This window comes from Trachurus japonicus, chromosome 5, assembly GCF_045865225.1.
Source record: "Trachurus japonicus isolate A0001 chromosome 5, Traja_1.0".
NCBI classification, from domain to species: domain Eukaryota; kingdom Metazoa; phylum Chordata; class Actinopteri; order Carangiformes; family Carangidae; genus Trachurus; species Trachurus japonicus.
Genome location: NC_140911.1, coordinates 12,257,264 through 12,272,199, shown reverse-complemented (window position 1 = coordinate 12,272,199; position 14,936 = coordinate 12,257,264). Strand labels below are relative to the sequence as shown.

General features: G+C 47.8%; 1 protein-coding gene across 8 annotated transcripts in view; it reads right to left on the bottom strand.

Moving 5' to 3' along the window:
• The window catches only part of arhgap46a (Rho GTPase activating protein 46a), a 32,244-nt gene that overhangs the window by 4,743 nt on the left and 12,565 nt on the right, over window positions 1-14,936 (bottom strand). For 3 of the 8 annotated variants that reach the window (XM_085776263.1, XM_085776266.1, XM_085776267.1), the window contains exons 3-5: window positions 5,433-6,915; window positions 2,409-3,075; window positions 2,057-2,149 (exon numbers count right to left, since the gene is read on the bottom strand). In XM_085776263.1, coding sequence (XP_085632389.1) covers window positions 2,057-2,149; window positions 2,409-3,075; window positions 5,433-6,915 — 2,243 coding nt within the window. Of the gene's footprint in view, window positions 1-2,056; window positions 2,150-2,408; window positions 3,076-5,432; window positions 6,916-7,984; window positions 8,373-14,936 lie in introns of those variants that run through there. The other 5 variants (XM_085776265.1, XM_085776268.1, XM_085776269.1 and 2 more) reach the window with 3 other exon arrangements.

The window sequence follows — 14,936 nt, the reverse complement described above, 5'->3', positions numbered from 1 at the left end:
CTCAAGAACCTGATGTCCCGGAAAAACAATTTTAGAAATTATGCGCACTTCTCATACCCACACTAAAGGCAAACAGAAAGCCTCGACTGTTAGGTCACCATGTGCGCTCATAAAAAGGACGCACCGCCATCTTTCATTTCTGGTTCACACCACACACTCATATCTCATGAGGTCCATTCCTGTTCCCAGAAACTCCGCTGTATCAGGCACCTGAACCAGGGCCAGATGTACAAACTTACTGATGGGATTTCAAAAAGTAACAAACACGTTCCAGTTTGTTCGCTACAGCCAAAGCTCCCAGATTTATAGCAAACAGGTGACTCGCATGCACGCTCACAACTTCTGCTAAACTGACCGAGTTTGACAATAATTATGTCTAATTACAGGAGCTCATACCAATAATTTGCCCTTGATCCTGGCAAAGGCATAGGGTTATTTTCCCAAGGCTCCAAACACAGAGGCTGTAACTTGTAGATGCCCATGTTGCAGTGCGAAAATGGGATTGGATGAAACCGGTCTTCTATATTTACATCAAGTTTGAAAGCATGAAAACAACAACAACCAAGCAACCAAAGCCCAAGAGAAATATGAGCTCATTAGGAACTTGAGTGTACGGCACCAGGCATGACACCTGTCTGCACATTGGCTGCAGCTAAACATAATAACAAAAACACAAAGCCGTTCAAGGATGTGGAGGCGACATCTTCACTCACATCCTGGTTATTGTTTATGAGTTGCTCATTCAAATGCTGGTTGAAACCAACCCAGCGCAGGCCCCAAGAAGTCAGTTTCTGAGCACAGGCCAGGTCTGGCCTGACAAGAGGCCTCTAGTTCAGTTCCCACATACAACTCCCACTCCTGCTGCTTGCAGCTGCTTGTTGCTCTGGTCAGACACAACGTGCGTGTTCCAGCTCCTCCATCCATCAAGAAAACAGCAGCTTTCATTATTCTGTTTTGGGACATATGAAACCTTTTTTTTCTTGTTGTTGGCTTTCATCAAGATTCCTCCCCCTGGAGACTTCTACAGTGAGTCAGAAATGTTCAGTAGGCTTTCTCTGTGACCTCCTAGTCAGTTGGAGTATTTCCAGCATAGAGAACTGAGTCTTAGTCACTCAAGTACAATGTGTGAGGCCGCTGCTGTGGTGTCTACTGTGAGACGATTGGGTTCCTCTCTGGTGACATCATCAGAGCTGGCAGTGTGGTCTACTCTGATGAGGGCACGTGCCGATGAGTAGGTATCCTCTTAAATGGCTGCTTGACATGCGAGTAGCTACAGAGACCACTGATATGATTCACAGTGCGGTCTTTTGTACGCGTACAGGACTTTCTAACATTCTCGTCCTACATGTTTTTTTCAGTTCAACTTTCTGTGAAATCCATTCATTGTGTCTGCAAGTACATCAGCGTGTACTCATCTGCCAAACTGCACAGTGCTGAATTTTCCATCCCACTCAGACTGGTCACTCTACAGGGAGTGATACGTCTGATTTGTAATGGCTTGTGTTGCTTGCAGACTCTAGTTTTTCAAGAGAGTAGAAAAACATCTTTGGGACTCCCTCCCCTACCTACTTCACGCTCTGTCAAACAGATACACTTGTACAGATTTGTGTTGTGATGTTTTAAAAGGGACTACTTGTAAGTTTTGCTATTGCTACATAGCCAGTGTTAGCATTTATTGGTGTTTACCTACAAGTCACGCCAAGAGCTTCAGCCACCGTTGCGTTTACAGTACAAAAGGTTATAATACAAACTTATTCTATGTCAGGGCAGACAGACGCCACAGTGACTCTGTAATGAAAAGTGATGAGACAGTCTAGCTAAACCAGAACTAGCTGGTTTCAGTAGATATGACATATTTAGAATCAAAACAACAGATCTGCTCGCTGCCACTCGAGACGGCTCTTGGCAAGTTGAGAGAGTTTGTTGCTGAACTCGCAACTTTTCTTTTCTTCTAAGTAAACAGCTATTATGCTAATGTTGGTCATAACAATAGAAAACTTACAATTAGATCCTATATAAGTGATGCTTTGGACTTAGGAGCAAGTTAAAGATTTACCCTCTTCCTCGTCCGTGTTCTGTTTTCGCTTCTTTCTGGACTTTGAATTCTTCTTCAGCTTTAGTTCCTGCTGTTCCAATATGAATAGAGTCACTAAGAAAAAGAGGAAGTAGAAAAGGTCAAATGTCTGATGATCTGTTGGACGAACACATAGCCGAAAAATCTAACTGTTGCACTTTAAAACAATAATGATTTTTTTTTATCATGCTCATACTGACTAAATGAGTTTCACAGATAGAGCAGAAGAGAACAGAGGATGATTAAAAAAAGAAGAGACATGTTTGTGGCGTACATAAACAACACTCACGGTCAGACAACACAGGGAGGTGCAGAAGATAGAAAGGTGACCCACCCTGTTGCTCAGTCTGAGACTCACATTTCTTGTCGCTGGTGGGCTCCGTGTGTCTCTGGATGTAGCCCTCCAGGTAGCAGCGGAACTTGGGCGAGGGGGCAAAGAAGGCCAAGCTGACCGCCATCAGCTCCCAGCCCGCCGCCAAGCTCCTGGGGGTGGCGTTGCCCGTGGTCTGCCTCACCAGCTGAACGTACAGCTCGTCTCGCAGCCCCGGCATGTCCCAGCACTTGGTGACGATGAGCAGGGCGCAGTGGCGGCGGTCCAGGCGCGAGGGCCGGTCTCCCATGTAGGCCTGCACCAGCTTGAACATCTCGCAGGCCTCCTTCCTGACGGCTCGGTTGCTGGTGACGAGCATGGGCTTTTTGATGGAGCCGCGGTTCCACGACAGCATGTTGGCGATGGAGACGCGGCGCCGGAACAGGCCTTGCGTGTGACTGTTGAGGTGCTTGCTGGCCCAGTCCTCCATGCCCATGTCGGGAGGCGGGGGCTGCCGCAGGGTGGCGTAGGAGAGCTGGTAGGAGGATCCTCCTGCCCTTCCTCCTGCCCCATCACCTCCCTCCCTGCTGTCATGGTTGGCAGGGCGGTGGGGGCCCAGGGAGGCGGTCCGCCCATCGACCATGCCTTTCTTTCTGCTCTCCAGCTGAGCCTGCAGCTCTAGGGTGCCGGCCTGCAGGGGAACAAGAGGTGGACATGAGATACAGAAGAGGAGTTGTACAGAGTAAGAGGAGGAGGAGGAGGGAGGGTAGAGGAAGAGGAGACAGAGGGGGTGAGGCAAGAATGCAGCAGAGGTACAACTCTGTGTGTGTGTGTGTGCAGCTGCAGAGACTTCGTTGAGCTGAGCTGCCGTTTGCCCACTGTGCTCCGCTCTGCAGTGCTGGGGCTCGAGGGGAAATTGTTGCAGGATCTGCACATTAATTTCCTAATGCCAGAAAAGAATTGTACCGAAACAAAATCTCCCCAAATCCTCATGAACCCCTGGTCTGAGCAGCAGGTTGAACAGACAGTGGCATAACAATCCTTACTTAGCGCGTGCTCCCCTATACCAGGCTCACTTTCTCTGGAAAACTAAAGTAATGCTCTACATAAGACCTGCCTGTGATCCCTGCGGTGGAGTTTATGACCACAGCGAGAACCCCAACTCTCTTAAGAGAGAACGCCAGTAATGCAGATATACTCTGCAAATAGCCAGGAACAACACAAAACTCAAGCCAGAATAAAAAGTAAAATTTACTAATGGAACATAAAATGCCTCGATATAAAAATGCATCTTTCCAATGAGACCCTGATATAAAAACATAGCCGGAGTGTGCCAGACAAGCTGGACTTTAGATTTTGGTTTCTCAATCAAATGGAGCAGATCTGAGGTTTGGCTTTGGCAGTCAGTCGATACAGCCTGTACTGAGCTGATGTTTGGGCCAGTGACAGAAGTCAGTGCAACAAAGGACATGGTTAACTAAGGAATGGGACGTATATTGTACAACTTCTACTTTCAGTAAAATTACAGATAGTTTACAGATGCAGCAGCACAGGGTGGTAATTTAGTTTTACTACAGATTGGGACACAACAGTGAAACAGCGGAAAATGCTTTCAGCTTATAAAAACATGAATTATTCATGGTCTTTGTGGAAATGGTCAGAGTCTCAGTGCATCCTTTGAAGTCAGTTCAAAGGTCTTTCAGCAAGAACAAATATGGAAAATGTAGAGCTGCTCATACATAGCAAGCCATAATCTGTGAGTGAGTGATATAACAGCAGGTCTGAAAAACATTCCAGGACAGGCTTAGGGGGCCTGCTCGCTGCTCCTTGGCCGTTGTCTGACATGCTAGAGCTACACTGGTACCAATAAGCCTCGGTACCAGCCTGACTCCCCCTCCTCATCTCCCTGCCAAGCGCTGAGCCATATGGGCCACAGCGGCCCTCCTTCCTGACCAAGGGAAGCCATGTCCTGAATCGCTCTGGTCTGGCACGGGCCCCAGATGCCCGAGCACAGAGCTGGCGTATGAGCATACAGTACCTGCAGTGCGGGGCAGATGGTCGGTGGTAAGTGGATGACAGGTAATGCTGGGACTGTGGCCATTATAGTCAGCGGTGCTGTGCCTGCCCACTGCCTAATGTCCTGGGGACATTTATGCTTTCAAGATTGGAATGCGAGAGGCATTACTCACAAAATGGTTTGTGTTCCTTTCAAAGAGACAGATTAGCCTCACTCTTTTGATGCCCGAGCTCCCCGTTGAATCAAACATTCATAGCTGCAGAGGTGCGGCGGGACGGGACTGCTTCTGAAAACAGCACTGTAACGTATGGAGGCACGGGGCGTGATGCTGTTGCAAGAGGGGATTTGGAGATTAGCAATAACAGAACTTGGAATTGGCTCCACATGCTGCTACTTATGTAACTGTGTTCAGAAGTCAAACGCCTCTTTCATCTTCGATCATGTGCACCTTTTTTTAAGGCTCCTTGACGTCACCGTGGGCCATCCACATGTGTCCATGATGTATATTTTAATCCTCTGCAAAGTCAAAATACTGTACAACAAAATCTGATCTGCCCCAATAGTTGAGAGGAATATTTCTGCTCAGCCAAACAATCTTCACCTTCATTGAAGTGGACACGTTCATTCGCCACTTACAGCTCCCTCAGGACTAGACTACAACTCAACAATACAAAGAGAGCTGCTAAAAGTTCCCATAATATGCAGATGCTCTACTCAGACATTGACTTAACCTCATTTGACACAGTGAGAATTAATTATTCTCTGATCTGATAGCGTATCTTGAGAGACATCAGTCTCAGGGCACTTCCAGAGCAAACAAAGCTGAATCCTAGAAAACCTGCCGAGGAAAACAGACCACACAACAACACAGACTCAGCTGAGCTCATAATCAGACAGAGAAGAATCAAAATACTGGATTAGCTGTGATGAATTCTCTCACACTCTGTTATTAACAACAATATAAGTTTTACGGCTCTCAGACTCACACACACACACACACACACACACACACACACACACGGTGGGGTTACCTGGGAGGGCGGTCCTGGGGTCTCCGGTGAGGACAGGCTGGCCTGACTATTGATGCTCAGCTCCAGGGTGTCCACCTTCTCGTACGTCCTTTTCTGCCTCCCCGGTATCTCCAGAGGTGTCAGGGCAGGGTTGCCGTGGTTACCGGCCCTGTTTAGCGACCGGGGAACCCCAGCCAGGTCTTCTCGTGACGCGCACCTGCCCGCCGACCCTCCGCCCCCCGCTCCTCCTCCTCCTCCGTACCACCTGAGTGAGTCCGCGGGGGAGCGCGTTCGCGGTACGACGACCCTCTCGCTCATGTCCGGGTCGAGTCCGGCTCTCACTTCCCTCATGGTGTTCGAGCGGCTCACCACTTCCCTCATCTCGGCCATTAGCCTCTCGTTGAGGGCGCACAGCTCGCCGCTGCTGCCTACCGACCCGGGCCTGCCTCCGGCGCCGCCACCGGCTCCCACCCTCCTCCTGCTCTTTCTCCTCAGACTCGGGGAGGGGCCGGTGGAGTAACCGGAGTCCTGATAGTTCGCCGTGGCCTGTGGCGTCGACGAGGGGAAGTCCTGCGAGGCCTGGCTGCTTTGCCTGCTGTGCCGTGCTTCCATGGCGCGCTGCACGGTGGCCTCCAGGACCCGCCAGTTCTGTTTCTTGTCCAGTGTGCTTGGGCCTGGAGGTCCCGGGTCTCTGTCCCTCAACTGGCCTCGGGGTTGGGGCAGAGAGTGGGCCTGGGCCTGGGGGTGTGGCTGAGGATGAGGATGAGGCTGGGGCTGGGTCAACACAGGATCCGGCCTAGAGGTAGGGGAAGGGGTGCGTGTGGGTACGGGAGAGCCGGATAGGAGCCCCTGTTTGGGGTCCACGTTAACCATGTGCTTGATGCACTCCAGACCAGCTGGGCTGTAGTCAGACGCAGAGGGATTCCTCCTGTGCCTGGACGCTGAGTGAGATGCGCCAGGGTGCTGGAGGTGTCTGGGCTTCTGGAGGCTTTGGGTAGGGGTCAAGCGAGACAGAGGTTGTCCATTGTACAGGTGTGCCCCCTCGACTTCCATGTCGATGGGGGGTTCGTCGTATATAGGACATTCTGAAACTGGCTCATCGTAGATCGGGGCAGTGCAGCCGTACTGAGGAGAGACGGGTCGCGGTGTGCTGGTCTGTGACCTGTGAAGGAGCGGACTGGGGTGGCTGCTGTCTGTGACCAAACAGAAGCTGCCGTTGCTGGCTTTTCTCAGGTGATGGGCCTGACGTGTGTCAGCTGACATTTTGCCAGATGGAGCAGTTTTATATCCCTGGGGGGAGCTTAGGTGTCCTCCTTGGGCCTTGTTGCTGGAGGGATGCAGAGTGAAGGCGTTGGCTTTGTTGTGTGCACTGTGCTGGAGCTGCTGCTGCTGCTGCTGCTGCTGCTGCAGGGTCGGGCTGGCCTGGTTACGGCTCATGCTGTTCACCTTCACCAACATGGCTGCCTTTGAACCAGGTGCAGGCTGCCATCTTTGAGACGCATCCCTGACAAAAGACAAAACATGAGCAGAATTATTCAGCTGAAGCGAGAAAGTAAATGTTAAGTCTCAATATACATAGAAAAGTCAACATACAATAACACATAAGGACTATCATCATATTCAATTATGCACAGACATGAAGCCGTTCCTTATATTTTTTTCTATTTTAGAAAATTCAAGGCTGACAGGGCTGAGAAAATCAGCAAGAATACACAAATTCCTCTCCAAACATTTCGCTGACCTCCAAAGACTGTTCTCCATTTTTAGTCTGGCAGTTGTAATGGCCTGGTCAAACCCAAGAGACAATAACTGCAGTGTGTGTTGTGTGAACCAAAGGCCTAAAAATACCCAGTGACTGAACACAACACATCACATTGAATCCCTTCCTCTTAACATGTGTCACTAGAGCTCTGGATGATAAGCTATATATAAAATCTGATGGCTGTAAGGGTGTGAAGTAGCCCACTGTTGGCTCACGTGCTATAAAGGTTTGCTATTTCAATCAGTGAATGAACAACTGAGCAGCAAACCAGCAGGCCACATGAAAAAAAAAGTTGATCTGAGGGAAGTCAGGATTGTAGAAGTTCACAGCTGAGAAGATCTTTGCCAAGGTCCAGAGGTTAATTCTTCACCTCTTGGTTAGGCGGCTGGGCTAACTTCAAACCCAATGGGCCACTGCTAATCCCAGCAACTTAAAACAATCTGCCATCAATCTGGTCACGCTGCTATGGTCTGCTGCCCTCCACTCCGCTGTCGCCTCATAATCTTCCCCTGCAATCAGTAGTTTTCATTCCTCGGCTGATCAAAAACTTGCCCTCTTAAACCGGTGTTTTCTAAAGCAGGCCTTATTGCACATAAACACACACGGTTGGTGGATGGCCTGAGGAAGAGACATAATATAAACGCAGCACATGGCGTTGCGCAGGATATACAAGTTCAATGTACTTGCTCGCTTAATCAAAGGTCAGACAGGTAAATAAGTTCGACGGCAGGCAGAGGAGACTTACTGCGCCTCCTCCTCCAACGTCTACTTAACATTCAGTGGGGTAATTAATTAGATCAAAGCTGCTCACCTTCTGTCCTTGTAAATCCAAACACAAACAGATCAGTGTACAGTCAAGGCTAGTGTTCAAAGGCTTCCCTTTTCCAGGAGCACTGAGACTCAGCTGAGAGCTGAGCTGTAACGGCAGGAAGAGGACGCAGAGGGAGGAGAGAAAGAGGCGGAGTGACCCCCCCCTCTCCTCCCCACATCTCTCTGGAACAATGCTGAAACAATTCCCCTGAGGTCCTCAAGCCAACGGCAAACTTCCTCTAGCTCTCTCTCCCTCTCCCTCTGTCTCAGGACCCTGTGTCACCTCCAGTCTATAGAGTGAGTCACACCACCGCCACCTCAGAGGTTTGAATGTAAACAGGCCCTCGTCTTCTAACGGTCCCACACATCCACCATCCAGAGCAGGGCCTGTAAACAGCTGGATCTCAGCCACTTGGCACGCCACCAGGACAGTCAGCCACCACTACCACAAACCATTGTTGTTGGGAACACTCCAAGTCCCCCTCTGCCGGCTCACCGAGACCAATCAAGACGGTTTACTGCCGAAATAACACGCAACACACACACACAGACAGACACGTGTGAAGACAAGAAGCTCTGATGGATGGGATTCACCCCAAACCACCACTGTTTAGTTGTTACAAGCAAGCGTGAGTGTGTAAGGTTATACAGAGAGGAGGGGTGGGGGTTGATAGATGACAGCTGTAAACGTGAGAAGCCACTGTTTGTACTCTTTGAAACAGTGTATGTTTTCTCACTCTGGTCTTGTCAAGCAGGAGGAGGTGATACAAATGCTACAAAATCGTTCCCACCTCGGCAGCTGACACACAGCTGACTGTTTCACACCGGTTTACTACAGTAGAAACAGCTCGCACATGAAACATCAAGGACTTTTCCTTTTAATTGGAGGTCCAAGGCAACATGGCGGACCTCACACACACAGAACCACAATAATCAAATTCTTCTTCTATTATCCACAAACAAATCAAACCTTGTTGCTCATACAAAAAGTCGCTATCTCTGGGGTTTCGTGTGAAAACACTCATCTGTCTCCCATGTTCCTGGTGGCTAGGGCGATATACTTTATGAGGACTGACCCTGATACGCTAGTGGCCACTACTTCCTGTCTGAGGAGGTCGTGCAGAGGGTTGGAGAGAGAGGGCTTCCCCATATCTAGCACAAACAGGAAATGCCTAATGTAATGTTCACACACTGCACACAGAGCGGAAGTATGGACTAAATCTAAATCAGAGTGCTTATATGTAGCTTTACCAAATGTTTGACTTACATGGGTAATTCTATATCCTTGGTCAAAAGTAGCTCATGAGATATAACATCACATCCAAAAAATACAACACTGCTCTATATTATTCTTTCCTGTCCATACAAACCCTAAATTATACCTTATGATGATTTTTGGTAACAACACTAAACAGACTATTCTTCAGGGACTGAAACTGGATATGTTCACAGGCCTGTGAGGAGCGATCTGCTAAGTTCAGCTCACGGTGCTGGGACAGAGGGATTTTGTCGGGCTTTTGTCTCTGTTGTTTGCCTGCCATTGTCCTGGCCGGGCCCAGCAAAGGTCTAGCATGTTCACCCCCCCCAGCACTGGCACATTATGTTAGATGTCAGCAGGGAGGGAGCTTGGTGTGATGATGATCGTCACCATCGCATGGAGGCCGAGTAGCAAACTGCAGCAGTAAGGTTGGTGTACAGTGTCTTCAATCTCGCTCCAAAGCCCCTAATCCCATTACCCAGCTGGAACAACTCACATATCAGTAAACCTGGGGTCAACCAAATAAGAGTACGACTACAGCAAACTCCAAAAGAGAGAGACGAGGATAGTACAATGGTGAGAAAGTACAACAGGCCTAGGCTGGGGAGACATTTGATGGGGGATGTGGGGGGCGAAGGGAGATTGGGGGGTGGGGGGGGTAAAGGAGAACAGAGCTGGAGAGACAAGAGAGCAGGGTGTGAGCCTGTGTAAATGAGAAGGGGTGGGGATTAGTCGTGGGAGAGTGCAGCGAGGGAATGAGCGGGAAGGCTGGCATTCCTCAGGGCCCATTCAGGGGCCTCCGTGGCAGTGTGGGGAGCCTCAACACAATGCGTGGCTGTGCCATCGTCACGGAGACGCCTCCCTCAACAACAGCAATGGAGTGCAAAAGGGTAAGGGGTGGGAGGAGTTGCGGATTTGGAAACTCAACCTGAAAGAGCCATCTTCACCTTCCAGATACAGTTTAGACAAACAGACAGGCTCTTACGTAAGACTGAACAGGCCTGGACTATTTTTTCTCCAGAATGAAAGTTGTTTGGAAAGGGTGTGTTGCCTGCTAGGAGTCAGCCTGTCAGGTGTTTGTTGATTGTTAGCTGAAGGAGGGGATTACTCACAGCAATTTATTACAGAGGTTAAAAGAGACATGATAATTATCACTGGGAGTGTGAGAACTCCCCAGATTTTTCTAAATCTCTCGCTGCTGCTTGCGAAGAGGTAATCTCCATTTCAACATTTCTCAAGCACACATGATTAGACACAGAGTGCACATGCACACACACCTATTGCATGCCCGCACTGACGCTTACAAACCCCTTCATTCAGAGCCTGGAGCTAGCATGTGAGACCTTTAGCAAGACAGAAAAATGTTAGATAAAACGAAGTTAGAGGCCCTTTGGACACCAATGGGATAATCTGATTGGCCTCTGCGGCAGCAAATCAACTTAACGGTCAGCAAATTTCAATTAGTCTCAGCAGCCCGAGTGTCTCACACCCACAAACGCTGTCTCAGATATCTCTGTCACTGCTCTGAATATTCTTGTGTTCAGGCCGTCTCAAGAGCCAACTAAATACACCGCTGTCAGCAGATGTTCTGTTTCTTCTTTCTTTCCTGACTGGAATAACTGTTGTTGGAAAAGTAATCAGCTGAGTCACTTTGGCGGATAGGGATATGGATTTGGAAGTTCTTAAATTTAACCCCTGGGAATAGTGGGGGTCTGAAAAACAGGGGTTATTATTAACATTGGCTGGACAGGAAGAGGAAATGAGGTCGCACAGGCCAAGCTTCTGCTACACAAACACCTCAGAGCACGGACCAATGGGATCACTGCGATTTGCGTATGGGAAGGAAACTGAAAAGACAAAGAGGATTCACCGAGGACAATGTCATATCTACTTCCCTGACATTCAAAGATAATTTTTCTTCTCATTTTTAAGCACTGATGTAAAAAAAAAAAAGAAACAGAAGTATAGAATAACATTTTGAACCTGTGGCAACGCTGGCAGGCACCTAGTTCCTGTAAGACACCTTCAGAGGACCAGCTGTCCTGCAACAGCTGAAGTGACGCACCTCCCTTGTCTGAGCCAAGATGTCTACCAGCTGTGCATGTCTGTGGCTCCCGCAGCCCGACCCTGCGAGGAGTGCTGGGATGGGCCAGAGGACAGCCACTAGGATCAGTTTGAAGGGGACAGATACGGCCAAACCCAACTAGATTCCTGAGAGACCCCGCCTCTGGAATTTGAAAGTGTATCTGAAACACTTCTCATGAAGCCAGATCCCACTATAGCACACTATTTGGCTGACATGATTAAAAATGGATCCTCTACTCTTGTACACACACACACACACCAATAGTCTCTTCACACTGCGAGTCAGCTGAAGCAGCAAGCCTGAGGCCAGTTCACATGTGGTAGCACTGCTTCTTCAATGGAGGTACTCCACCTCACCCACAACATCGGGGAGAAGTGTGTTGGAGTGTTTCAGTGATATCTAAAATAAAACAAGAGCCACATAAAACTGCAGCTCTCTAATTTAGTTCCTGACACTGCCGTAAACATTGCTTTTACAAGACAGACATGCGGAGGAACATCACAGATTAAAAAAAAGAAAAGAAAAGAAATAAGGACACTGTCACTGCTAACCAGACGAAAGCACTAAGGCATATAAGGTTCAAAGTGCAACATTTTCACAAAGGGAAAAAAAAAACGACTTCCTTATTATAGGCAGACTTAAAACTCCATCTGGAAAGAGCAGAAAAAATGAGCTTACCCCACCAGGAGATAAAACAAGTCTTTCCAGTGTGTGTAAAAATGCTGTGGCTACGTCCTCAGAGTGGCGGGAGATGAAAAGCAAGAGAGGCTTGTGCTCTCGCAGTAAACATTCAGACAATGTGTGACTCATTAAAAACTTAAAAACTTTATCTGCCTCATAAGACGCCCCCTCATTTCCTACATAAACCCACTGGTAAGTTCTTCTACATGACTCAGTGCGACAGTCACAAGTGTATAGGGGAAGTCTGTTTTCTTTTTGCCTTTTTATACTTTTTCTTTCATGATAGGGGTTTATTCAGAAATTCCCCCAAAAAACTGAAACTGAAACAGAAAATTAAGAGACAAGGTGTCTAGTTCTGTATTTGAGTTTGTTCTGTTTTCAGACACTTGACATTTCGCAGTTATCTACATTTGCCGTCAACATCCCCCTAACTAAGCCCATTGCAAACTCACTATAAAACCAGCTATCTTGTCTCTTTATAAACACACAGAGAATAAACTATTTAACAAACCAGTTGACCACTTAAATTCTAATACACCAACGTCTGTGTTTGCTGTTTGAATCTTTTTAAAGGAATCCAAAGCTGACGATCCAGAAAGGCGAGTTTTGAGTGTCTAATGTCAGCGTGACTGCCTTAGATTGAATGGCGGTGCGCTGCTATATCATTACAGGGGCTAAATGAGAGGGCACATACAAGTCATTTGGTGTTCTTCACCATTCAGCATATCTAGACTTCCTGCATAGAGAAAGCTTTCGGTTGACCCCTGAGGGACAACTGCCTTAAAGTGAGGGCTTTTGTTCCTTTTAGTGGTCCATTATACTCCCCAGGCCAGCCCATAAGACAAAAGAGTAATATGACCCTGATGTGAACCACCTTGGGTCACTTCTGGGTTGTCTTCCTCCATGCTGTTGTGCGTCCTCAGCAGACTTTTAACGTCCACTCAACCTCAGCAGGGTTCTCCAACTTAAAAGCTATGGTGCAGAGCAGCAGCCCACACACAGTGAAGATGGGCATACACACAAATCACACATTATGTATGGTGGACCCCCACCCAGATGTTACCTGGTTGATGACTACAACAGACAGACACACTCATGTATTGAAAGGTGGGTGAAATTCAATACAGATGTTGTGAGTTAGTTGATCTGTAACACCTTTAGTTCCTCCTGCGTCGTGGAAAGAGATCAGATTGCTTCAGTTTCCTGTGCTTACAACCACATGTGACTGACTGACATGTTTACCTCTTGAGACCAAGGTACTTCCCTGATGAGCTCCACAGGCTCAAAGTACCCAGAAATTCCCAGGGCATGTGATAAGACTTGGCCAATGAGTAACAGATTTTGGCAGCCAAGCTGAGTGTGGTCATATGTCTCTACTTCCTACAATCATGTACGTAGACATAAGATAAATAAAGATATCATCTTTAAAAAGAGAGGAGAGACAGACAGAGAAAGGAAAGTCAATCAACCAACCAGTGCTTAGAATAACACAAAGGGTGTGCTGCGTTAACACTTTGGAAAACTCTTTTATCTACTATGAACAGATATATTAATAGCCCCAAAAACAAAAGGAAACTGGTGTTGGAAGAACTGGGATTGTCCCATCTCCATGCTGAACCGCATTGTTTTCAGAGGTCATAAGTTAATAACATTTAATCTACTCTGAAATTTCACAGAGAAAAAAAAGGAGGGAAAAGGAACATGTGAAGACATGTCTACAATAGCTGAGCCGCTCAAACCAAACAGTGTGGAATTTCAAACAATGACAAAGTCCTACTACACTAAAGGAGCTAAAAAAAAAAGCTATGACCAGAAGGTGTATGATCAAGAAAACAGGAAGCCCACTATGTTGTCATGAAAGCCTGTAGCACTCCCACTCTGGGTGGGACGGAACAATTAGCTAACCTCAAACCACTATGACCAACTCTTCACTTAAACTTTCTCCCTTGCTCATTACTCATTCATCTTTGTCATTATCAGTGAGGCTGGCCACTAACCGACAGCAAGTACCGGTATGTCTGAGTTTGTTTTCAACCATTTTGAGCTGTCACATGCAACTCCCCCTGTGCATTTTGAGGATGAGTATCCAATTACCTGCAGAGATGGAAGCTAGTGAACATACGAAGGGCCATATGGCTGAGAAGGGCATTGTGGTTTAAAAGCCCTTTTACATGGGCTATTCAATGTGGGAATGTTGCACCTTTATTCTGCCTTGGCGCTCTGTATAAAAGGTATGAACATGGAATGAGGGGGCATTGTTGTTTAAGCCGGCAGAGGAGGAGGTCACAGAGCCAAATCGATCACTGCATAAAATGGGAGAGCTGGCATGGCAGGACACACAGACGACGCTGTTGTTTTACGCGTCATGGCTCCAATTCTGGCTCCCCGGCATGCGCATCTAAACTCACACACTGTGGCGGTGATGCCTTGCTTTGTTTGTTTCAGTAAACGAACAAGGGGACATAATGAGGGGTCTTCTTATTAGCAGTGTAGAGGGATCTCCACTCCTCAGCTCCACAGCTGGCAACTGTTTTAAGAGGAGACAGAAAATATTCTGGGAAAGGTTGACTCACTAGGGCAGAGTGAGACCCCTGTGTGCGGGGAGTTTTAACACACACCAGGGAATTGAACAGGGCTCCACTAGTCCACAACAACCGCAACTGACCAATTAGTTCCCCCCCCTCCACCGCCGCTGAGTAATTCCATAAGATCAGGGGGTCAGAGGACGGCCAAGGTGAGGTACAAGAGGACCCTGGAGGAACTGGAGAGCCAGAGTCGCCGTAGAAAACCAGCGGGGTTTTTGCCTTGTTTATAGGAAGCTGGAATGTAAAGGTTCTGCTTGTTATTAACCACAGACAACACTCTCACATGCCTCTCATGCATGCACATTTAATCCCTCACCCATAAGAGGCGTTACAGTCCTTGATG